Source organism: Callospermophilus lateralis, chromosome 2 (assembly GCF_048772815.1).
Source record: "Callospermophilus lateralis isolate mCalLat2 chromosome 2, mCalLat2.hap1, whole genome shotgun sequence".
In the NCBI taxonomy this organism is placed as follows: Eukaryota; Metazoa; Chordata; class Mammalia; order Rodentia; family Sciuridae; genus Callospermophilus; species Callospermophilus lateralis.
This window is the reverse complement of record NC_135306.1, coordinates 13,863,692-13,889,430: the sequence shown is the minus strand read 5'-3', so window position 1 is coordinate 13,889,430 and position 25,739 is coordinate 13,863,692. Positions and strand designations below refer to the sequence as shown.

At 33.9% G+C, this 25,739-nt stretch overlaps 1 protein-coding gene across 1 annotated transcript in view; it reads right to left on the bottom strand.

Annotated features, from left to right (window-relative positions):
• Positions 1 to 25,739, bottom strand: part of Megf9 (multiple EGF like domains 9) — a 95,804-nt gene that overhangs the window by 11,415 nt on the left and 58,650 nt on the right. Inside the window, exons 3-4 of the mRNA XM_076845602.2 lie at positions 9,562 to 9,701; positions 64 to 207 (exon numbers count right to left, since the gene is read on the bottom strand). Of these exons, the coding sequence (XP_076701717.2) occupies positions 64 to 207; positions 9,562 to 9,701 (284 nt within the window). The remainder of the gene's footprint in view (positions 1 to 63; positions 208 to 9,561; positions 9,702 to 25,739) is intronic.

Genomic DNA, 25,739 nt, shown 5'->3' with positions numbered 1-25,739 from the left:
ATGCAATTAATAATTATTAATAAAGAATTTGGGGGAGGATTTTTCTCTGAAATGAAGACTTACTTATAGTGCAAATGCCTGTAGATGTCACTGCTGAACAAGGACAACGAAGACATTTTTTAGTGGCATCAGGACTCTGATAAAATCCTTCTTTGCATTCTTCACAGTGAACCCCTTTGCTGTTTTCCTGGCAGTTTAAACAAGCACCTAAAAGAAACAAATTATTTTTTTAAGAGTTAAAGATTTACACTGAAAACATAACAACTTTCAAAAACCATGCCTGCAACAAAAAGACTGTAAGAATTAACCATGTTATTTCTATTCTAGCCATGTCTATGAGTTCAGTGTCCCCCAGGGGGAAAGAATGGGTACATGATTAGAGTCACAATATTCTCGTTGGTCAAATGAATGCATATTAAAAGGAGGCCAGCTATGTGCAAAGAAAAATAAAAACAATCTAAATATCAATTAACAGATAAAACTGTGGCATTTTCATAGTTTGGATACTATAGTTAAATAAGTGAACTACACCTAGATGCATGAACATGTAAATATCTTAAAAACAATACTGATTTTAAAAGAAAATTGTAGAATAATACATACAGAAGGAGAATACTTATTTAAAAAAAATTTTTAAACCGCACTAAGCAATAACTAAGCAAATGGCTAGATAATACTGTTAAGCCAGATTGATACATACAACATATATGGTAAAAATTTAAAAGGTATACAGAAGGAGGTAAAGAGAATGCAGAATTTTATGCTGTGTTTGTTTCTGCCAAGGGAGAGAGAAAAATGGGACAAAGGAGCAAAATAAAGAAGACCTCAACTTTATTTGAAATCTCCTATTTTGAATATATAATCATATATACATATATGTGTAAATATGAAACAAAATGCTAAAATGTTAATATTTATGAATTTTGGGTATGGGAACATTGGTGTTTGTCATATTATTTTTCATAGGTTTTATTTAAATTTAATTGTTTGGCAGTGCTGGGGATTGAAACCAGGGACTCACACATGTTAGGCAAATGCTCCATAAATGAATGAAGTTTTATAATACTGCTCCTTTGGTACTCTATTAGTAAGGTTGCTGTACAGACACTAAAGCAACATAGCAACTGAAAACAGGGACGAGAAAGTGCAGTATAATACACATTCCCTCCTTTGCAGGCCACATATATTCAAAAGAACACTTAGAACTACAACCTCAGAAATAAGTTAGTAAATTTTACAAAGAAATCTAGGAAGATGATGATGGCATTTTACAAGATGAGCTAAAACACTTCAATACTAATACTGTTCATAGTCTGATTTGTTTTCTTTTTCTTACTAGTGAAATATTTATTTTAAAAAGATAAGAGAATGAAGCTATGAAATAAAATGGCCTAATCACTGGAACAATATTTGAAAAGCCCCCAAAATGTTATTAGGATACATGTCAAATCTCAATTCTTAGGTGATTACAGAAGTCTCCCTAACTTCACCAACTTACTGGGAAAGAAATCTGTGATTTAAGTTTTACCTGTGATTTAAGTTGAACCTTGATGTAAATATTATCACTTTAAATCATATAATTTTTAAAGACCCATTAGTGTTAATGATATTTTTCACATATAGAATGAAACAGCATATAACTAATAAAGCAATAAGCACTGTAAGTATTAGTTTCCTTCCAGGCCTTTTTATGTCCTGATCCCTCTTTAGTCTTATACCTTGTGACAATTGAAAAAAAAAAATTAAAAAATACATTCTAGGAAAGTGTGGATTTGGCTCTATAAAATGAAAGAATCTGAAATGTCAAAGTGTTGTACAGATTACAAAAGCCAAAACCTGCATTTTATGCAAAATCTGACTACCTGATCTCCTTGTATTAAATATGTTCAATGAAAAGAAATTCTAAGAGAAAAAATCTTGACAAAGTGCTAAACTTTAAACTTTAATATAATATAAAAATACCTCAAAAGAGTTAAACAGTTCTATAACAAAATTTGGACACTTGGGGTAAAATATAATTCAATAATAAGCTCTTTTTGTATGAAAGAAAAGGCCATGTTGCTATTCTTATTTTATTTTATTTATTTATTTTTTATTAATTGTTCAAAACATTACAGAGCTCATGATATATCATCTTTCATACATTTGACTCGATTGGGTTATGAACTCCCATTTTTACCCCAAATACAAATTGCAGAATCACATCGGTTATACACTCACATTTTTACATAATGGCATATTAGTGACTGTTGTGTTCTGCTACCATTCCTATCCCCTACTATCCCCCCTCCCCTCCCCTCCCCTCCCATCTTTCCTCTCTACCTCCTCTGCTGTTGTTTAATTCTCTCCCTTTTTTCCCTCCTCCTTTCCCCTCACAACCTCTTATAATTTGGTGTAACATTGAAGGTCTCCTACCTTTTCCATATGCTTTCCCTTCTCTCTCCCTTTCTCTCCCCCCTCTCGTCTTTGTTTAATGTTAGTCTTTTCCTCACGAAACTTTCCACAAAGTTTCATACAGGAGCAGGGGATGCAGGGACGAAATGACACTATAGTGGGACCCACTTTCCTGGTGAAAAATGAGCCCCAGAACAAAGAAAGGGTCTGGGCTTATATAGGTTATTCTGAGAGATGGTCTAGTGAGATTATCAATTTTCTTTGGGCACCCAGGAATTTGGAGTTTGTTCTATGAATCAGTGAAGGGGTCAGTTTTAGTGCTTAGGAATTTGGGGTCTGTTTATGAGTCAAAATGAGAGGGAGTCTAGGGTCAGTGGTCGGTTTCTGGGATATATCGTATTGGACCTAATGGAGGGCCCTGGGTCAGTGGTTGGTATCTGGAAAGGATTTGTTTATATAAGGATTAATGCTTCAGCCTCTTCCCAGAGACTGCCTTTCCATGTTTGATGGACACCTCTTCCTCAAGGTCTGTTTTATCACCAGGAAAGAATATATTGGGAAAGGATCAATACTTTCAATGTATGGCTTTCTTTCTAACTCCCTTTTCCCAAGTCTCACTACTTTTGGGATTTGTCATTTTCCATACCTAATAAGCTCCTTTTCTACCTCCATTGTAGTATGTGTGTGTGTGTGTGTGTGTGTGTGTATATATCTATATCTATCTATATATATATATATATATATATATATATATATATATATATATATATTTTGTTGTTGTTGGACGCAATACCTTTATTTTTATTTATTTATTTTTATGTGATGCTGAGGATCAAACCCAGTGCCTTTGCAGGAGCTAGGCAAGCATTCTCTACTGCTAAGCCACAACCCCAGCCCCTCCACTGTAGCTTTCTAAAATAGCTTATAACTCCTCCAAGAGACAATATAGCATAAGAAATATAATATGAAATTTAAGGTAGATCTGAGTTCTAATCCCATCTGATCCTCTCACCAGCTATGTGATCTGAAACAAACAGCTTCTCTGAGTTTCATTCTTCTAATCTGTAAAATGGGATAACTCTTTGGCTAATGATTTAATGTAATCTTAATAATTCAAAGGTGAAAGACTATTCCATAGTATATAATGTTTTCTTTTTACATCTCACTTTCCTTATCTATTAATTAAGAAAGCTGAACTAGATGTGATCTAAGTTTCCTTTAAATCTAAATGTTGAAGATATTTCTTTTATGATAAATGACATAAAAATATGCTGAAGTTTAATGTTGTTCATTTTGCTCCACATAGAACCCACCCCTATATGTAATGATACTGCCTTAAAATGCACATTTTCATTGCTGAAAGATGGTCAAAGTTTGGTTGAAGAAGAAAGGGAGGAGGAGGGCCAAGAGGAGGAAAGAAGGGGAAGAAGGAAGAAGAGGATGAGGAGGAATCAGAGGTGGAGGAAGAAAAGGGGGAGGAGGAGGAAAATAAGAATGAGGAATAATAATGAATGTTTCCTAAAGTGATTTCACATTCCTTGGCTAAGCATCTCAAAAATTTGGTAGGGGTAACCAAGAAAATAATTAGTCAAAGAAAGGAATCTGGGCTCTTTTCCAACTAAATTTAAAGACAAAACTTTGAAAACATAAATTGTCACCTGTAAAAAGCCTTTTCCTTATTTCTTTTTTTTTTTATTTTACTATTTCATAGTTTATACATAAGCCTGTCAGAAATTCAGCAATGTATTTTGTTATGGCAGAAGGCAAACTTAAACCTGTCAAACCGAAAGAAGGCCAGAATGGCCTAATAAGTAAGAGAGTAACAGGAGATAAGGTTAGAAAGAGGATAAGGCTAAAAAATTATATTTTAAATCAAGTAGACCATGGAAAGAAGTTTGGATTTTATTCCAAGAGGGATGGCCATTAGAAGGCTTAAGCATGGGAATGTTATGATCTTATTTTACATTTTAAAAAGATCATTCTAATTGTTACATAGAGACTGGGTCATGGGCAATTAAGGGTGGGGGGACAGGAAAACAGACAGGAGGCAGAAAGGCTAGATATGAGAATGTCAATGTAGTTCAAAGATGATAGTGGCTTGGACAAGAGTGACAGAACAAAGGTCATGAACAGCAGAAGGACTTAGTGTATTCTGATGCTGACAAAACTCACTGATAAAATGGATTTTTGCAGTAAAAAAGACAGTAATCAAATATGACTCCTAGGTTTTGAAACTGAGCAATGGAGTAAATAACACCAGTTACTAAGATGCAGATCAGGCTTAGATTTCAGGAAAATTGAAACAGTTATTTTAGATGTGTTAGATTTATAATACCAATTAAAGCATTCAAGTGAAGTGGTCTGTTGGATATTTGAGTGTGGGTATCAAGGGAGAAACGTAAATCTATATATAAGAATTATATATCTAATTTAAATTGAATCCAGGGAACTGAATGAGATCAGTAGGGAGAAAGTATAAATACAGAAGGACAAATTTGTCAAGCTCTGAAGCATTATAGTGCTTAGAGAAGATCTAGCAAAGCTGATCGGAAAGGAAAAGCTAGTTACATCAGGAGAAAACCAGGAAAAGTATGATAGCCTGAAGTGAAGAACATCATGGAAGAGAAAGAGACAGTTGACTCGGTGAAGCTGCCCAGATCATTACTCACATGGAACGCTATGAATACATGGAGGCACTTTAAAAGAAGTATACTATGTAAACACAAAGTTCTAGGTAAAAAATTACATAGACCCTCTCCCACTTCCATTTTAAGGAAAATATGACAAATAAAGAAAAATCAGAAAAACACAGGAGTGGAAAAACAACCAACCAAAGAAATCTCTCATTCAGGTTTTAAATATTTTCTTTGAAATCTTTCTTTGTTTATAGAGATTTGTGGTTTGTTATTTAAATAGTCTAATTATATAGTACATGTCGTTTTATAACCTGCTTCTTTTACTTTCTCATGTTGCTACATATTATTCTTGACAATATTTTTAGGGGGTACCGGGGGTTCAACTTAGGGGCATTTGACCACTGAGACACATCCCCAAGTCTATTTTGTACTTTATTTAGAGACAGGTCTCACTGAGTTGCTTAGAGCTTTTTTTTTTTTTTTTTTTTTCAAGGCTGGCTTTGAACTCATGATCCTCTTGCCTCAGCCCCCCAAGCTGCTGAGATTACAGGCATGAGCCACAGCACCCAGATTCTTGACAATATTTTAATCATAACATAACAACAGTCACTGTTTACTGATTGCTTATGATAAACCTGGCATTCTATTAGGGCTGTACAAATGTATTGCATTTCATCTTCACAACAACCTATCAGGAAGATAATTCTCAAAATAGATTCCTGGAAGCAAAATTACTAGATCAAAGAAGTACTTTTTAAGATTTCTGATATCTACGTCAAATTGCTACCCATAATGTTCCCACTACATTTTACCACGAAAAGCACTTGGATAGTCACTTCAATCTGAAGTTGTAAGGGTGGAGTAGGATTAAGGACTGTGAAACATAGTAAGTGGCCACCAGAGGGCAGCTGTATCACAGTGCTGTTTTTTCAACAAATCCAATTTGAGGTAGAAAGAAAGACTCAATTTATACAAAGCTTGCAGTTTTAGATCAAGTATTTGCACTCTTTCATGTTGGATTCCTCTTTCATTATATTTCCAAAAAAGGAAACCATTTATTTCCTCTCATTACGAACTGCTTTTAGAAATCAACCATGAAAAGGATTTCTTTTGCCTTCAATTATTTTCAGAGCAAGCACAGGTTGGCATTTACTTAACAGTAAAGAAAGCTGCTTCATTGCTGCAAGGACAAATAAAAGCGAGAACCAGCAATGTACACTGCTTTCTGCTATTGTCAAATATCTACGGAGCAAGAAAAATTGATGAAGCACTCCTATTGCTACCCACTATTGAATCTCATCTCTTCTTGTGTAGGTTTTGCTACTTATTTGTTCACTTATTGAACAAACATTCAGTGAGTACTTAACTATGTCAAGACCCATGCTGGAGATTGCATGTAGAATGTGGAACAAAACTGATATTGTTCTTGCCCTCTTGGAATTTAAGAATGCAGTGAGCCATATGCAACTCACAACCACAAATAATAAATATATAATAAAAAATTGTGATAAGTGCTAAGAAAATAAAGAATAAGTATATATGAGAATATACAATAGGGAAGTTTTCATTTAGCAGAGAGCATCAGGAATTGCCTTCTAATAAAGTGACCTTTCATTGAAGACCTGAAGGAGGATTATGACTTAATAAGGAAAGGGGGCCCAGGTAGAGGCAGATCAGAACAATCATTCTAGTCAGAGGAAAGATCATGTATAAGAACCCTGGGACAAGGGAATACAGATTGTTTTAGAAATAAAAGCCAGTGTGCCTGCATCACAGAGAAAAGGAAAAGAACAGCACAAGACATTACTGGCAAGTAGACAGGGAACATCATATAAAAAGAAAAAAAATATAGCACAATTTCTTCTAAATCAATTTCCTTACATATGCTTCACTAGAAAGTACAGGATTAGAATTAAGAATGAGCTTTCAAACAGCTTTTTCCAGGGTATTTTCAATTTCAAACATTTTGCTACTCTGTTCTCATCAAAATAATTGTAGTACTTGTCAGATTAGTGTGCTCTGATTTTTTTGGTTGGTAGTAAAAATATTTTTAAGGAAGTGCTTCTAATTCTTACATCTAGGAAAATTGGAAATCAGAAGTTAATTGTCTTTAGTTTTTAACAGTGACTAAGTTTGCCTAAATGTGGTTTTCTTTGTTTTTATACTGTGTAGGGTTTGCTGAGTCTTCTGAATCTGTGGGCTGATGTCTTTCATTTGTTTGGAAAATTCTTGGTCATATTTTGAGATTCTGCTTTGATGCAACATCTTTCCTCCATTTCTGGGTCTCCCACTATTTTGTTAGACCTTTTGGCTGTGTCCCACATGTCTTTTCTGCTTTGTTCTTTTCATTGTATTTTCTCTAAATACCTCAGTTTGGGTATTTTTAATTGCACTGCATTTGGGCCTACAAACCTGTCTTCACTGTGTACAATCTGCATTTAAACACATGCAATGAGTGATTAATTTCAGATATTTTAATTTTCAGTTCTAGATTGTCCATTTGATTTTGCAGGGGGGATGATACTGGGGATTATATTGAGGGGCACTCAACCACTGAGCCACATCCCCAGCCCTATTTGAATTTTATTTAGAGACAGGGTCTCAGTGAGTTGCTTAGCACCTTGCCACTGCTCGGGCTGACTTTTAACTCAACTCACCATACTCCTGCCTCATCCTCCCGGGCTGCTGGGATTACAGGTATGTAACACCGCACCTGGCATTTGATTTTTTTTTTTTTAAACAGAGTGTAATACTGAATTGAAATTTTACTCCTTTACACCCATTTTTTCTAACGTATCTTCTATATTCATAAATATTAATTTTAGTTATTTTAAAGTTTTTGTATGCTAACTCTAAATCTGGATTATTTATGGTTCCTCTTCCATTATTTGTATTTTATCACATTTTCCTGTCTCTACATTCTCTAGTACTTTTTTATCAGATGCCAAATATGGTATAAAAGAACCAAAGGGTCCTTCTTTCCTCTGTTAGGCAAACATAAGGAAAGGATCACCATAATTCAATCAGAAATTAAAGTGGGTTGAAAATGAATGGAGTTTTAGCATGAGTCATTTCACCTCTGGTTCATCACTTTGTTTGTCCTGGCCCTTTTGACCGAGAACATAGCAGTCCTTCATCTCCTTAGCCCTAAAAGGTTTAGTACTGACCTTTGTTGGTTTGAGCCTAGGTCCCATGCATCTTCAATCTGGCAATGTTTTAAAAAAGAGATGGTCATATATTGTAGTTGCTATCCTCCTGCCTCAGTCTTCCAAGTAGCTAGGATTACAGGTATGCATCACCATGCCTATCTACTAAAAGGATTTTTGTCTCCTTAACACAAAACTGACATTACTAAAAGGATTTTGTCTCCTTAACACAAAACTGATATTACTTTCTATCTTATAGCCCACCCTTCTATCTCCTGCATAGTCAGCTAATGTTCTGTGGGAAAACTAGCCTTTTGTTTAGGGTCCCTCTAATTTCCAACCAGCATACAAGCCCCAAATGATTGCCTAATGTACTTCTTGTAACTTTCCTCAAGGAGAAAGACTTTACTTAGACCAAATCTATCTTTCTAGTCTATACCCAGAATCAGCAAGTGTTTCCTGGAAAGAAAATGCCTAGGGCTGGGGAGGTGGCTCAAGCGGTAGCACGCTCGCCTGGCATGCACAGGCGCTGGGTTCGATCCTCAGCACCACATAAAATAAAGATGTTGAGTCCACCGAAAACTGAAAAATAAATATTAAAAAATAAAATAAAATGGACAGGTTTCTTTGTTTTAAAAAAAAAAGAAAGAAAGAAAGAAAATGCCTAGTATAAGGATCCAGCTTGATCTGACTGCAGCCATCGTCAGTCATAACTGCCATGAGTGTTCCTGAGTAACCATAGCTTGTTTCCTTGCATGGTATCCTAGCACACTACAGATATACAAAGCCATTAGAGGAGTATGTGGAGTTTTACAACTGGATCCTGGCACCATCAACACAGGGAATGTGCCTGACATCTTTGATGCTAGCTTAAGATAAACCAGGTACATTCCAGCTTAGATGAAGTTAATTTCGTCCTGACTACTATGTTAGCTTCTACCCTCTGACCCAATTTTCAGTCTTGCTGCCACCCCGACTCTGCTTCTGTCAGTAAGTCTCCAATAAATTACACTCCGAAATCTTAGACTTGCCCACATCTTTCTTTGGTATCATGGCACCTTGTGGTCAATTCATTTACACTGGATTTTCACAGAGTATCTGGTGATCAGCTTACTTAGGAAGAGTTTCAAAGTGTTCTGTCATTTCTGGAATTTTAGTTCATGTAGCTTTCCTTGCTTCAACAGCTCTCCAATCAATATGATTTTTGAAATTAATATATTTTCTCCAAGACGTTATAAAAGAGTTTGGTTTGCTATGACCTATTATATCCTACTTAGAAAAGAAAAGACCTTTATTAACAATTTGAGAAGAATCAACATACACTGAAATATTTCAAAATTTAAAAAATGAAATAGTTATATGACAAAATTAAGGAAAATATGTACCTGTGAGAGAATCACAACTGGCAGATCGATTATTGCATTGACAGGGCAAGCAGCCATTCTTACTAAAGCCATAAAATCCATCTTGGCATTGGTTACATGTAGGGCCGGTGACACCCACTCTGCACTGGCAATTCCCAGAACTGCAAATAGAAGCAAAGACAATGACCAAAAGTAAAGTGGTTTGAAAGTTTTATCATCTAGTATCTCAATACAGATGATCTTTTTTTTTCTTTTAATACAGATGATCTTAATGTAGCAAAGAGTTTCAACTAGATTCTATTTGCTGTAAGAGTGATTTTTATTTTACATTGGAAATTGAAAAACTTCATGATTATATAATACAATATGTTACTAATAACTAATCATGTGTAACAATGAATCCTACCTACTTGGGTAGTTTTAAAAAATGATAAAGGATTCAATGGAAAAATTGAAGTTCTCCATGCTTACAAATCTTTGTTTAGTAAGTGCTAGGGACCAGAACTTATATGACTACTGTATTTCTTTTCTGGATTATCCCACAGTTTTATTAGCCTCCATCCCAATCTGGGGGAAAGAAGAAATGCCACCTAAACCTCACCATGCTTCTAGCTCAAAAATATTGAGACCAAGATCTTAGTGAATATGTCAACTAATATCCCTTTAGATACTACAAACTTGACATAATTCTCTATTTGGGGCATAGGATATATTTAAATAGTAGTTCTAGTAATTAAAGTGGAATTCACAATTAAGTAAATGTGACTAGAAGGGAGACTTCTATTGTTTTATTTAGTCTATATAAAAATTTTAGATTACCAATCAAAAAAAAGGACAAAGCACGTAAAGTAAGAAATATTTTATTTAGTATTCCATCTACTCCTACTTAAATATTTTCTTACATATCCATTATAACAAGAACACCATTTCTTTTCAATCATTAAAATCTAAATCTTTGGTGTCCTTTTCAATTCCTCTAATTCTATTCCATGCTCTTTATGATCATCCACTCATATCTAATATATCACCAATTTCAGTCAAATTTTCTTTCCAGCTGGGTGCACTGATGCACACCTGTAGTACCAGTAACTAAGGAGGTTGAAGCAGGAGAATCACAAGTTCAAAGCCAGTCTCAGTAGCTTAGAGAGTCCCTGAGCAACTTCACAAGATCCTGTCTCAAAATAAAATAAGTCAATAAGTAGAAAAGGCAAGGAATATATATGGCTCAGTGGTTAAGTTCCCTAGGTTCAATCCCAGTACCAAAAAAAAAAAATTCTTTCCAATATTTCTTAGTATTTTTATTTCTTTCACAATCATTCCTAATATAATATCTCTCTTCCTCTTTATCTCTAAAATTTTCTTGGCTTTCCATGAAACTTTTCTCTAACTGGTCCATAGGGATCTTTCAGCTTCCTGACTATATATTCTCCATGTCGGACATTTTGATCCTAATGTGATTTGCTCTATATTCTTACACTATGCTGTCTTATTTAGATTAGTTAGATTGTAAAAGCCATGAGGAAATGGGCATATTATGCAGTTTTCTTATCATTAAGACCTAGCTTAAGGGCTGGGTCTAGGGCTCAGTGGTAGAGTGCTTCCCACGCAAGTGTGAGGCACTAGGTTCAATACTCAGAACCACATAAAAATAAATAAAGATATTGTGTTCATCTCAAGTAAAAAATTTTAGAAAGACCTAGCATAAATATAGGGATCAAGTACTGTAACAAACTGTTATTACACCTTATTAAGTAAATTTCCTTAGTCCAAGGACCTTGTATGAGCCATCTTGGTACCCTCAGAAAGAATATAAAAGATAATGCCTGGTTTGTTGAGGCACTTAATAAATACAAATGTTCAATATTTATATTAACTAAATTTTAGAATTAAGCACTGTTAGGGGAAATAAAGATAAAGGGCAACACAAATTATTATAATATCAGAAAAATTACAGTACTTTCCTTTTTTTTCCAATAGTGACCTTTCTTTATATGCTCATTCTGGACTTCAAAATTTTAGATTTCATCTGATTATATTCTGGCACCAGCCATATTGAATAAGAGAAAATTCTTAAATTGAAACTGCTTTTAAAAATAATTTTTCTTAGAGCTGTAGCTCATAATAAAGAGATCCTATGGTATTGTTAATTTTAGTTCAGGAGCCCAAGTTAAAATTGTTAACACACAGATTTTATGCATCAGTTAAAGCAATCCCCTATCCCTACCCTCATATGCTTCTATTTCTGTACTAAAAATAGAAGTTCTAAATTTGAGAGTTTTTGTAACCTAGCATTGAATGGAAATAACACAACTTTAAAGCATATGTATTCTATTTGTAGTGTATAAACTTAAGGTTTATTATTATTATTAATTTAACTTAGGATGTGCTTCTGTATAGAAAAATAGAAAAAAAAACACCCAGTTCTTAGAGCTTTAATCAAATAAAATCAGTCCAAAAAAGAAAGAAAGCTAGGCTTATATAATAATACTTACCACATCTTAATGCCTTTTATCCTAAGGAATCACCTATTAAATTCTCTAGTCCTATTAAAAGTTGAGTAGTGTATTGGGTCATGTAATTTCTTGGCAAACAACTAATTTTACAGAAAATGTAAAATGGAGTCATGTAAAAGCAGAAGTAATATAATAATGATGATAATAATAATAATGTGTCCCCTTTATTGAGGGCTGTGTTGGTAAATACACATTCTCTCTAATCTTCAAGGTAATTCCCTACTATCAGGGTCATAATCCTCATTTTACTATTGAGAGAATTCAGAGATGATAAAGCTATTGTCTACAGTCAGTGAGTCAGGTTTATTTATAGCAAGCCAGACTTTTCACATTCTGTAGATCCCAAGCATCACCATTACCATCTATACAGGTGTTGACTTTAGTGATACTTTTTCTGTTTAGTCCAGAATAAACACCTGCCAGGTAAATTTACTTGCTGCCAAGTAAATTTCAGGTTTTCCCTAACAAGATCTGAGCAAGGTTACTGCTCGAAGAGCAACATCTGCCTAACAAAGTCAAAGGTTCTCAGAGACACAAACTCAAAATATTTTTACATTTAAGCTATATTAAAGCTTAATTAAGTTCGATCTTCAGCACCACATAAAAATAAAGATATTGTATCCAACTACAACTAAAAAATAAATATTTAAAAAATATTTTTAAAAAGCTTAATTAAACTTTGTACTGATCATATAGAAGATAAGCATTTGATTTTTTAAATGTAACAGAAATTTACCAAGCATGTCTATTAAGCAACTGCACAAAAGAAATCCTACACACATACATAATGCAGAGTCTCACACAAGTATGCTCCAAAGTACTAAAAGATCTGGCAAAGTAAATTTATATTCATCAAATATGAAGTACAAGAACATCTTATTACAACCCAATTGATAAATGGGCAAGAAGATATATAATCATAGAAAAAGAAATACAATCAATCAACAAACATATGAAAAAAATGTTCAAGATCTCTAGCAATTAGCGAAATGCAAATCAAAACTACACTGAGATTCCATCTCACTTCAGTCAGAATGGCAAACTTCAAGAATACAAGCAACAATAAATGTTGGCGAGGATGTGGAAGAAAAGGAACTGCAAATTGGTGCAACCACTAAGGAAAGAAGTATGGAGATTCCTAAGAAAACTGGGAATGAAACCACCATTTGACCCCATCATTCCCCTCCTAGGTTTATACCTAAAGGTCTTAAAAACAACATACTATAGTGATGCAGCCACATCAATATTTATAGCAGCTTGATTCACAATAGCTAAATTATGGAATCAACCTAGGTGCTCTTCAACAGATGAATGGATAAGGAAACTGGTATATATACACAATGGAATGTTACTTAGCCTTAAAGAAGAATGCAATTACGGCATTAGCCAGTAAATGGATGGAGATGGAGAATATTATGCTACGCAGAATAAGTCAATCCCAAAGAACATTTTCTCTTATATGCATATGCTAATTCACAATAAGAGGGGGAAAAGAATAGAGGTACTTTGGATAAGATAGAGGGGAGTGAAAGGAGAGGAGGGAGCATGAGGGTAAGAAAGACAGAAGAAAGAATAGGACATTACTACCCTATGTGTATATATGATTAACTGTGTAACTCTACATAGTTTACAATGAGACAAATGAGAAGTTTTACTCTATTTATGTATGATTTGTCAAAATGCATTCTCCTGTCATGTATAACTAATTAGAAAAAATAAAAAATATATTTTAAAAAAGAATATCTTATTACAAAATAAGAAAGAAACAGTTAATTTAAGTCCCTTTATGCTATAAAAAAATTACAAAGGATATCATATTGTTTCAAAGAATGGCTAAGAACATTTCATTAGCCCATTTCTAAGGCTTTTTAGATGTTAATCAAAACATGTTAGCTCCTCATTCCCTAAAAGATATTATTCAGTATACAAGAGGATAAACAGTTACTTCTAATGATGGTGTTTGCCTAATTCACCATCTGTAAGTAAAAGATATTACCTTGGAATACAGAATCACTTAGTAATATCTCATAGCCCTAACATAGTCAATGTTCCAAAGTAGTGTCTTGCCCTATCAGGGACTTTTCCTTAAAAAATCCGTTCTGGGCATTAAAAGGTCTGATGTAAGCAGGCATCTTTCTCCCTGGATAATGTGTTCCTTAGTTGTCTATTTGAGAAAAAAAAATCCAAGACTAACTTCATGAATCCAGATAAAGCTATTGTCTGAGTCTGGATACCATGCTTCAGTCTTTCCAGGGTAGATTTTAAAATAACAGGAAAGGAGGTGATTTCCTGTCTTTAAAAAAAAAAGCATAGTTGCACAGTGGCACATGCCTGTAATCCCAGTGGCTCGGAGGCTAAGGAATGAGGATCACGAGTTCAAACCCAGCCTCAGCAATGGCAAGGCACTAAGCAACTCAGTGAGACCCTGTTTCTAATAAAATATAAAATAGGGCTGGTGACATGGCTCAGTGGGTGAGTGCCTCTGAGTTCAACCCCCAATACTAAAAAAAAAAAAAAAAAGTATCTGTCTGTATCTATATATCTAATCTATATCTACACCTGTATCTATATATCTACATATATGTAGATATATGTATACATGTATGAATGACACAGAGTGGGAAAGTTTGGTTGTGGAGATGTTACTCATGTATAAGTTTCTGCATGTATAAGAATTAAATCACTCAGCAAACATAAAGCTTTGCCTGTGTGACTCCTTTTATAGAATAAAGCCTTTACAGCACCCCCTTTCATGATCTCCCTCTGTTAAAGACTGTTGAATTCTTTCTGAAGCAAAGGTCAATGATATATATGCAATGCAAAAACAAAATCAAAAAAAGGCCTGTTAACATATCACTTATGCTTAACCATAGATTCGAAATAAAAGAACCAAAGATTCACAGCTTCATATGTGGAAAATAAGGGTGCAGAACTGGATTTTGAATAAAAACCAGAAATCTATACTACTGAGATCAGCTAACAAAAATTTTAAGATATAATTTGCTCACCTGGTATCACTTCTTCAAAATGTGAGTTTATAGTAAAGTACTAACATAGTATATAGAATTATGTCACAAAGAAGAATATAGAATATTCATTAAAAAGCAAATGCAGGAGGGCTGGGGCTGAAGCTCAGTGACAGAGTACTTGCCTAGCACATGTGAGGCACTAGGTTCAATCCTCAGCACCACATAAAAATAAATAAAATAAAGCCATGCTGTCCATCTACAACTACAAAAAAAATTAAAGAAATAAAAAGCAAATGCAGGGCTGGGGTTGTGGCCTTGCATGTGTGAGGCACTGAGTTCAATCCTCAGCACCACATAAAAATAAATAAATAAAATAAAGGTACTGTGTCTATCTGCAACTTAAAAAAATATTTTTTAAAAAAGCAAATGCATATACCACACTAAGTATAAATAAACACATTCTACACATTTCTTAAATTATATCAAAACAGGATTCTCATATTTTCTTACCATGTCAATGTTATATAATTTATACACTCATGGGTATGAACAAATATTGCAAGGTCTTAGCAATTAAAAAAAATACTTCCTGAGGCTAAGGGTGTTGTTCCATGGTAGAATATATGCTTAGCATGTAGGAGGCCCTGGGTTGGGCTCAATCTCCAATATCAAAAGAAAAAAATTAATAAACAAAATTAAAGAAAAATCCCCAAACTTCATTCTCAAACATATATAAATAAATAGATATTAATTTCTCAAAAGGAACCTCAAAAGTGTATCATCTCAAGATATGGCACATATTTATGTAACAAAAATACTAGTCAAACTAATTTTTAAAGGTTCTGTTCTGTTTGGGTGGAGAATGTTCAGAATTTCCATTATTTTATAATCATATTGAATAGGTTGGAAGAGTGAAATGCAGAAAGGAAGGTATCAGGATTTAAGGGGGGAAAAATAGTCTAAAGAGACAGAGTTTGGTTCATAGTCTAGTCCGCTAGAATCTAGTTGACACAAGTACTTTTTTCTCTTAGCTTCAGTATTCTCATTTGTAAAATGAAGATAATTATTCCAAACTTTGTAGGGCTATTATGAGAATTAAAGACTGCAACCACAGGGAACTCAGCAGTGCACAGCTAAGTTCCCTGTGGATACAGTCTGAAATCAATACAAAATTGCTAATTATAAACTCTCAGACACATTCAAAATAAATTTTAAGAGGTAGCTAAGAAAAACTTTTCTCACTAGAAAATGTTTTTACATGGGAAGGTAAACAAAATGAAAAATTATTAACAATTCTAACTTCATGTTTGTGACCTGGTTTAGTGAAAGTAATGAAAAAAATAGCTTTCTTTTTTGTTATGAAAGAAACTCAATAATTGGACATTTTGGCAAAAGATCGTCTGTTTCTCTGTCTACAGTCATGGAAAAGACTATTATGCAACAAGCAAAGCTCCTTTTCTGAAAGAAAAAAGGATAGCTTTATTGTTGAAACATTGGGCTATTATGCTAAACATTCCTTGTATTTTTTAGGACAAATAGTCTAAAATATGTTTAGAGGAAATCCGTATTCAGACAGAAATTCTTAATACTCAGAAAAGAGTATTATCTAATTGCAAAAATATTTTCTGATAACTGATCTTACCAAAATCAAATTTATAAATTTTCTTGAAAAGCCAAAAGTAGAACTTAAAGGTAAAAGAATAAAAAATATCATATTTCCAGTGCCCAAACTTGGGAATTCTAACTTAATTCAACCAGAAAAGTTATTACTTAATTCTTTCAATTTTTTTTAACAGAAGAAACACAGCCAGAAGAATTCTCAAAACTACTCAATGATCCCATTATTTTTATAGAGATTTCTGAATTTCAAAAAGTCATTTTGAAAAGAAAATGTAGAGATTAACATGGGGACCAGGTATCATCTAGATAAGAAGCTGCTTCTCAAATATGTTGACGTTTGAATTTGTGACCAATATGAAAGTTTTACTTGATGAAAGTGTAATTATTAATACCCGGTTTGTGCATATACTCTGTTCCAACAATTTAACTTAAGGTGTAGAATTTAGAACTCATTTTCTCACAGAAATGACAGCATAAGCGGTGGCTTAATTTTCAGATTAGCAAACAACCTGCTTAACCTTAAATGTTGATATTGATAGTACTAAAGATCAAGCCCTTTTTTAATACCCAAATTCTGAACTGTATAGGGAGTAGAGTGCTCAGGAGGCACTAGTATGGATTATAAATAAAGTACACAGCATGATATTCACAAGTTATTTAATGTAATCTTTTCAATTTTTGTATGACTTTCATAAATCTCAGTTTTATTACTTTCTGGCTGATTTTTTTTTCAAATGTAGAAACAACAAGTTGTTTAAATGTGTAAGTCAACCTTAGGTTTTGGGGGACAACATAATGTCCACTTAACAAGTTATTTCTACATTTGAAAAAAAAGAGTAATAATCCTTGTTTCAAAAGGTTGTGAGGATTAAAATTAAATATTTAAGTGCCTTCCAAACAGTAGGAGCACTACATATAGTAAAATATAAATACTTTGAATATTCTCCATTGATAGAGCTTCAGGAACATAAATGGACTCAGTTTTCAAGATAACATAGTCAATGGTAGGCAGAATAAGAAACTGGGTATTTGTCTTCTAACAGTATTTTTTCTCTCTTCTTATTTATTGATTACTTCTATGAACTTAATAAAAGCAAGTCAGAAGAATTTAATGTGTTTAATTCATTTAATAAATTTGCAGTACCTCCAAAAGAAGGTATGTTAATCTTCTCAGTAGTCATTTAAATATTCTAATAAATGAGTTTTTATGTTAATCTTCTCAGTAGTCATTTAAATATTCTAATAAATGAGAGATTAAAAACATAATTGCCAAAGAAATGAGACATTGCTTCTGCTCTGTCTCAAAACAATTCCGACTTTATTTCTTGTTTATAATCTCTCTCCCCAACTAGAATGTCAGCTCTGTGGAATCAGGGTGTGTGTGTATGTGTGTGTGTTTCATCCCCTGCTGCATTCCCAGTGTGTGGCATAACACCTTGCATGTAATAGGCTTGCAAACTTTGTTTAATGACTGTATGATCTGGCTCCAAAAATCTACATATACTTTCTTCATAACTCATGATGACTTCTAAGTACAAAATTTGTTTTCATTTTAGCCCATTTAATATTTTCCATGCACTTAAACTTGATACTTTATGTCATGTTTAAATAGACCTCTCAGAATACTGGAAATGGGATATTCATTTTACATGAACAAAATGGACATTTAATGAGTGGTGCATGATGGGCAATAGATCTTAGAAGACACAGATCTATTGGGTTTGCTTTTTAAAGTAAGAAAAGCCCACATTTAAAAGTATCTTAAAAGAAAAAAAAATATTACCCCTCAAAGAAAAATCTATTTTGCTTAACCCCTATTAGTAGATTTGATTAATCTATGATGGCCCTGCCAAATGGGCCTTGTTAGCTTATATAATACTCATATAAGCGAAAAATAGAGGTTGGACTGCTCCATCAACCTCCTCTTTTTTCTTCTGATTTTCTTTCGTATGTAAGTCAACCTTAGGTTTTGGGGGACAACATAATGTCCACTAGATCAGTGGTTCTGACACATTAACATGCAACAGAATCTTCTGCAGGGCTTGTTGAAACACTCATTGCTGGGCCCTATTCTGAAGTTTTTGATTTAATAGTTCTGGATTGGGCTCAGGAATTTGCATTTCTAACCAGTTTCCAGGTTATGCTGATATTGTTGGTCTGGAGACCATAATGGGGAATTACTGTACTACATTAACTGGAAAAACAGCACTGTACTTATTTTACTCTATTTTTATATCCTTATACTTGACTGATAAAATTACTTAATTTCTACCTCCAGCTTTAGTGCTGAACCATTAATTTGGTATCAAGCCTGACCTAAGAAAAGGGTATTTAAGGCATTCAGCCCCAGTAGTGGATCATCAAGCCCCATTTGCTGCTAGTTCCTTTGACCTTAGACCTCTATGTTCTCTATGACTGAATTACAACTATTGTCCTAGTTTCTCAATGCCTGGCTTCTAGTCCCAGTTACCCTGCCTCCCACTTCCCACCCAAATACTAGGTCCATGACACATGCTTTCAGACCTCATATATGTCAAATGGCTATGATTTAAAGCCCAGCAAATCAAACATTCTGACACTTCAAACCATGAACTCATCTTTAATAATTATAATGTCCTAATTTCTACCTTTTCATTTCAAGTGATTCTCTATATATACTTTCATAACTTCACTTTACCTTCTATGAAACATTTATTTTCATTGTAGCTCAAACTGATTTCTAGGTTTAAATTTCCATGGGTTAGTACCTAAGTTGTTGATTCATGCTCACCCACACGGAGCCCTGCATTTCATATTGAGATGTGCATACTGCCATATCTAATTTTGCTCATTCTATTTCAGGGTGTAGTGGGAAGAGCCTCGGAGCCGGAGAGATCTAGGCTTGAATCTAAATTCTGCCATTTACTAGTTATGCCTTGTTGCTAAGTAACATAGCCTCTAAGAGAAAGATGAATGAGTTGTTTCAAGAAGAAAAGTTATATGTGTAAAGCTTTGAGCATGGAAGTTTAATGGTGTTCATTAATGTTAATTTCCTTCTGTTCCTCCGCTGCCTCTCCTGAATCATGCAGCTTCTTTAGACAAATAAGTCAGCCAATAAAGCTAATATTTCCTTCAAATATCTATAATATCTATTTTGGTGGACATTTTATTCAATTGCTGAACTATTTTTAATTTTTTAGTTGTTGATGGACCTTTATTTTTTTATTTATTTGTATGTGGTGCTGGGAACTGAACCCAGTGCCTCATGCATGCTAGGCAAGCATTCTAAAAGCGCTCTACCACTGAGTCACGACCCTTCAATTGCTGAACTTTTAAAATATCCACTTAAGACAAGCAAAAGTAAAAATTAATTAAATGGTCATAGTGTATGTGTTGGAAATTGGAAAAAGGGGGGGTATGTTACTGACAACATAAACTGTATTTTATTTTCTTTTTCGGGGGGATGGGAGTGGTACTAGGGATTGAACTCAGAGGCACTCAACCACTGAGCCACATCCTAAGCCCTATTTTGAATTTTATTTAGAGACAGGGTCTCATTGAGTTGCTTAGCACCTCGCTTTTGCTGAGGCTGGCTTTGAACTCGTGATCCTCCTGCCTCAGCCTCCTGAGCCACTGGGATTACACCTGCACCACTACACCCAGCTGTGTTTTCATCAACATGAAAAATATATCTATGTCCTCCCCATATACTTTTTAGAATAAAGCAAACTTGAAGGTATTGAAAATCTATCCAATGTAATAAAATGTCTCCATAGAAAAATGAACCATCAATACTTTTCCTGTGCCTCCCTGATCTATAGCACTGGGGAATATACTAACCCAGTTCTGAATGCCATGGGACTTTAACTTAGTAAAAGAATATGGAATATCATGTTAGAAGACTTTGAATTGACTCTCCTTATTCTGGTAGTTAATGGTCATTGAAGCCTGGGCTAATGATGTAATCTTGCTTTTATTATTATTTCTTATCTGTAATTTGGTAGATAATCATCCTTATCTACCTATTGTTAGAATCAAAATAAAAGAATACTATTAATTGAAAATTAATAGTTTTAATTACAGATACTAGTAATTTTTTATATATTTTTATTTTTTGTATAGTTATACACAATAACTTTTTTATTTAATTTTTGTGGTGCTGAGGATCGAACCCAGGGTCCTGCACATGCAAGGCGAGCACTCTACCAGTGAGCCATAACCCCAACCCCAACAGATACTAGTAATTTATATTCCCTGGAAACCAATTTAATTTATAAACACAACAGGAAGCTTGAAAAATCCACTGGAGGTAATCCAGGAAAACTGTTGGTAGGAATACAAATTAATATAGTCATTATGAAAAACAGTATGGTGGATCCTCAAAAAATTAAAAATAGAACCACCACATAATCCAGCAGCAATTCCTTTATTGGGTACATATCTTTTTTTTTTTTTTTTTTTTGTACCAAAGATTGAACCCAACGGCACTTATCCTTTTTATTTTTAATTTTGAGAAAGGATCTAACTAAGTTGCTCAGGGCCTCACTACATTGCTAAGGATGGCTTTGAACTTGTGATACTCCTGCCTCAGACTCCCAAGCCACTGGGATTATATATTCAGCATACAGCTGGGTATATATCTAAAGGAAATGAAATCAGTATATTGAAGAGACCTCTGTACTCCCATGTTTATTGCAACACTATTCACAATAACCAAGAAGTGCAAACAACCTAACTGTCCACACCAACTGATGAAGAAATACACACAAAAGATACTATTCAGTCATTAAAAATAATGAAATTTTGTTATCTGAAATAACATCGATGGAACTGGAGATCATTATGTTAAGTAAAATAAGCCAGGCAAAGAAAGTACTACATGATCTTACTCATATGTGGAAGATTAAAAAAAAAGTGATCTTATAGAAGTTGAGAGTAAAATGGTGGTTACCAGAGATTGGGAAATGTAGCAGAGAAGAAGGAACAGGAAAAGGTTGAGCAATGGTTACTAAATTATAGATAAGAGGAAGGAGTTCTGGTATGCCATTGGACAGTAGTATGACTATAGAGAAAAATTATGTACTGTATATTTCAAAAAGCTAGAAGAAAGGATTTTTAATATTTTTACCATAAAGAAATGCTAAATGTTTAAGGAGATAAATATGTTTAACCTGACTTAAACATTACACAATGTATATATGTACTGAAACATCACATGATACTCTATTAATATGTGTGATTTTATGCTTTTATATATGTTAAATTTTCAATTCAACTTTAAAAAACCAAATTGATGAAATACACAGAATGTGTGTTAAGAATTAATCTATGCAGAACCTTAAAAATGAAATTCATAATTTTGATTTAATCCTACATATTTTGTCATAATAATTAAAGCTGAAACACATGTGTCCCTTTTCACAGGAAATCTAGAAAAATTTCAAGTTCAAATCTCTCTCTGGGATTGAAAAATTTAGATATTTTGAGTGGAAATTTTATCCAGGGAGGGAAAAAAAGTTAAAAGTTCTGTATTTCTCTCTATACTCCAAAAAGCACATTTCTTCCTATGGAAAAAAAAAATACATGAGATGCAAAAGTCATGCTGATTTAATTCCCTTTCAGGGGACACAAGAAGACAAAGCCTTCTCTGTGGGAACAAGACTTCTTTTATTTAGACTAATGTTTCCTCCACATAAGTTCTAGAAGCTTTTCTTTTTAAACTTTAGAGAAAAAGGATATTAAATCAGGCTATGGGTTTGATTAGATTTCCTAACCATATTCTAATTATTTATCTATAATGGTAAGTCCTCATGCCAACAAAGTAAGTTTTTTTCCTTATCCTAATTTCTCTTCTGAACTTAAGGCTAAGAATTATCACTAGGACCAGTAACTTTGCCCTCATAATAAAATAGTAAAACTAGGCCTGGGGAAGTAGCTCAGTTTTAGAGCTTGCCTAGCATTCACAGGCCCTAACTTCAATTCCCAGTGCTAAAAGGAAAGTAGATAAATATAACCAATCTATATTTCCTTGGTTGCTCCAAATAATAATTCAATTAACATTCTATTTAAAAAGAATATTTTCCCATTAATGTCCTTCTTCTGTCCAAGGTTCCAATCTAGTATATCACTTACACTTACTCATCATGTTTCCTTAGCCTCTTCCAATCTGACAGTTTCTCAGTCTTTTTGGTCTGTTATGACCTTGCAGCTTTTGAAGAGTTGGTCAGGTGTTTTGTAAATGTCCCTCAACTTGGGTTCATTTGATGTCTTGTCACAGTTAGACTGAGGTTATGAATTCTGAGGAAGAATTTCACATAAGAAATGTACCCTTTCTCATCTCATCATATTAGGGGGTACATAATATCCACATGACTTATTACTGATGGTATATCATTTAATGTTATCACTCAAATGATATTTTTTTTTAAAAATTTTTTTAGCTGTTGAGAGACCTTTTTTTTATTTATTTATATGCAATGCTGAGAATAAAACCCAGTGCCTCACACATGCCAGGCAAGTGCATTACCACTGAGCCACAGCCACAGCCCCTCAAATGATAATTTTATAATGCTAGGAATTTACCTATGTGATAGTAAACTTAAAGGCAATTAACAAACATAAAAGGCAGAGGACAGGTGTGGTTTGAGCCTGTTTCTACAACTTACTAATAGTCTGTTTTGAGGCAAATTAAGTTTCAGTGTCTTCATCTGTAAAATTGGAACAATACACTTCAAATTAATTATTATTTTTTAAATTTTTTTAGTTGTAGATGGACACAATACCTTTATTTTGTTTATTTATTTTTATATGGTGCTGAGGATCAAACCCAGTGCCTCATAGATGTTAGGTGAGTATGCTCTACCACTAAGTCACAACCCCAGCCCTCAATTAATTATTATTTTATCCTTACAATTTAGTACATATAAAGCACTTAGCCTGGTACAAAGCCAACATTCAATAAATGTTAATGTTGGTCATTACAGAGTTGATGATGGTACAGGTTGAACATCCCTAATTTTGAACACAGGCATTATACTCAAAAAGCTTTGGATTTTGGCCAGGTGCATCAGTGCATGCCTGTAAGCCCAGCTGCTCAGGAGGCTGAGGCAGGAGGATTACAAGTTCAAGCCCAGCCTGGGTAAATTAGTGAGATCCTACCTCAAAATAAAAAAATAAAAAGGGGGCTGGGGATGTGGCTCAAGCCGTAACGCACTTGCCTAGCATGCGCAGGGCGCTGGGTTCGATCCTCAGCACCACATAAAAATAAAATAAAGATGCTGTGTCCACCAAAAACTGAAAAATAAATATTAAAAATCTCTCTCTCTCTCTCTCTCTCTCTCTCTCTCTCTCTCTCTCTCTCTCTCTCTCCTCTCCCTCTCCCCCTCTCCCTCTAAATAAATAAACAAAAATAAAATAAAAAGGGCTGGAGATGCAGCTCAGTGGTATAACACCTATGGGTTCAATACTCTGAAAAAAATGTTTTGGATTTTGAAGCATTTCAGACTTTGGATTTTTGGAGTAGAGATGCTCAACTGATAAAGACTATACAAATATCCTAAAATCTGAAAAGCTACAAAGTCTGAAATAATTCTGGTCCCAAGCATTTCAGATAAAGATTACATAGTCTACTGTAATAATGTTAGTATCATTTGCAAGTTTGTGGTATTTTTGACTCAGAATGAAGTCAAACTAGAGACCAAAAAAAACACTGTGTTATAAGACTTTAAAACTTTTTAAGTGTAGTGAAATGTCCTATTAGGAAGATGTTTAACTAGAGATTAAAAGTGTGGTTTCTTTCTTCTTTAGAAGAGAAGTTTACAATTGCTCTTTCATTTGGGCAGTAGAGAATAACTAAAGCAGATGCTCCTAAGTCAATTACTTTATAACTTTAAATATAAAGTTAAAACCCTTTGTATTTCAAATGGTTAAAGAATAGTGTCTCACCCTTGAAAAGAGAGGAGGACTTAGGGTTGATTGGTGGAAAGACTCTGCAAAATGTCTTCAACCTTTTGGGACTAACTTGCACACTGGATATGGTTGCATGTATAAACTGAAGAAGCTGATTATGCAGATCTACAACTTAGAAGCCCTAATTTAGAGTATTCTTGAAAGAACATGGCATTAAGGGAATAGTTTCATTCTCCCTCAAAAAAAAAAAAAAAAAAAAAAAATCACTCGGACTCTGCCAGGATCTGGACCAGTAAGAGTATCACTGCAGTAGGGAGCAAGCATTATCCACGAGGTTGTTCAGGATTAGACTTCTACTCACTATTCACATTGCAGTGAGAAACAGCAATATCAATAAACCAATCAGAATCATGTCCCTTTTATGACTACCATCACAGGACTGACCCACAGAGTTATTGAACAATTAGTAATTAACTATTGAAAAATGAGTTCTCTCTAAAGGACAGTATTGCACTTTATGTTACTGAGGTATAAGAGAATCAGAAAAATTGATAAGAAAAAATTGGAGGTATGTCTATATTTGAGTTTTGTTTGTGGAAAAGTTTGACACTTATATAAACTTTCAATTTCTACATATCTGCTACCCCCCAAAGGCCTCCCTATAAAGATTAACCATTTTAAAAACTCTTAAAAAGTAAAGGGCACTTCAACTTGTTTTTAGCAACCCAGAAAGAACATGAGTATGAGGACACTCAGCAGCACAGTTTATAGGGGACTAAAATCTCATGGAATACAGTGGGTGGTAGCAATTTAATTCCTGCAGCCTGCAACAAAGGAAGAATGGTAAGCATAGCGAGGGGTATGAACCTGAAAAGAACCCTAGACTAAGTATTTCCCCTAAATTCAATTGAGAAATACAAACTTAGATTGTACAATGTATTAATACAAGAAATGGAAAATTTCTAAAGAATTATGTACAAAAACACTGCTGTCATGGCACCATTCTCACCATCCTCCACTCTGTCAATATTCTCTCATTGTTATATATATAACTAAATTAGAAGCTCCTATGGAACGAAACCTATTGTCTTGTTTGTATTTTATCTCTCATAAAGTTTATGAAATTACTTGCATATAGTATAGTATTTGGTGTCAAGAAAATATTCAATTGTTTAATAAATGAATTTCTTGATACCAAATAAATAAATAA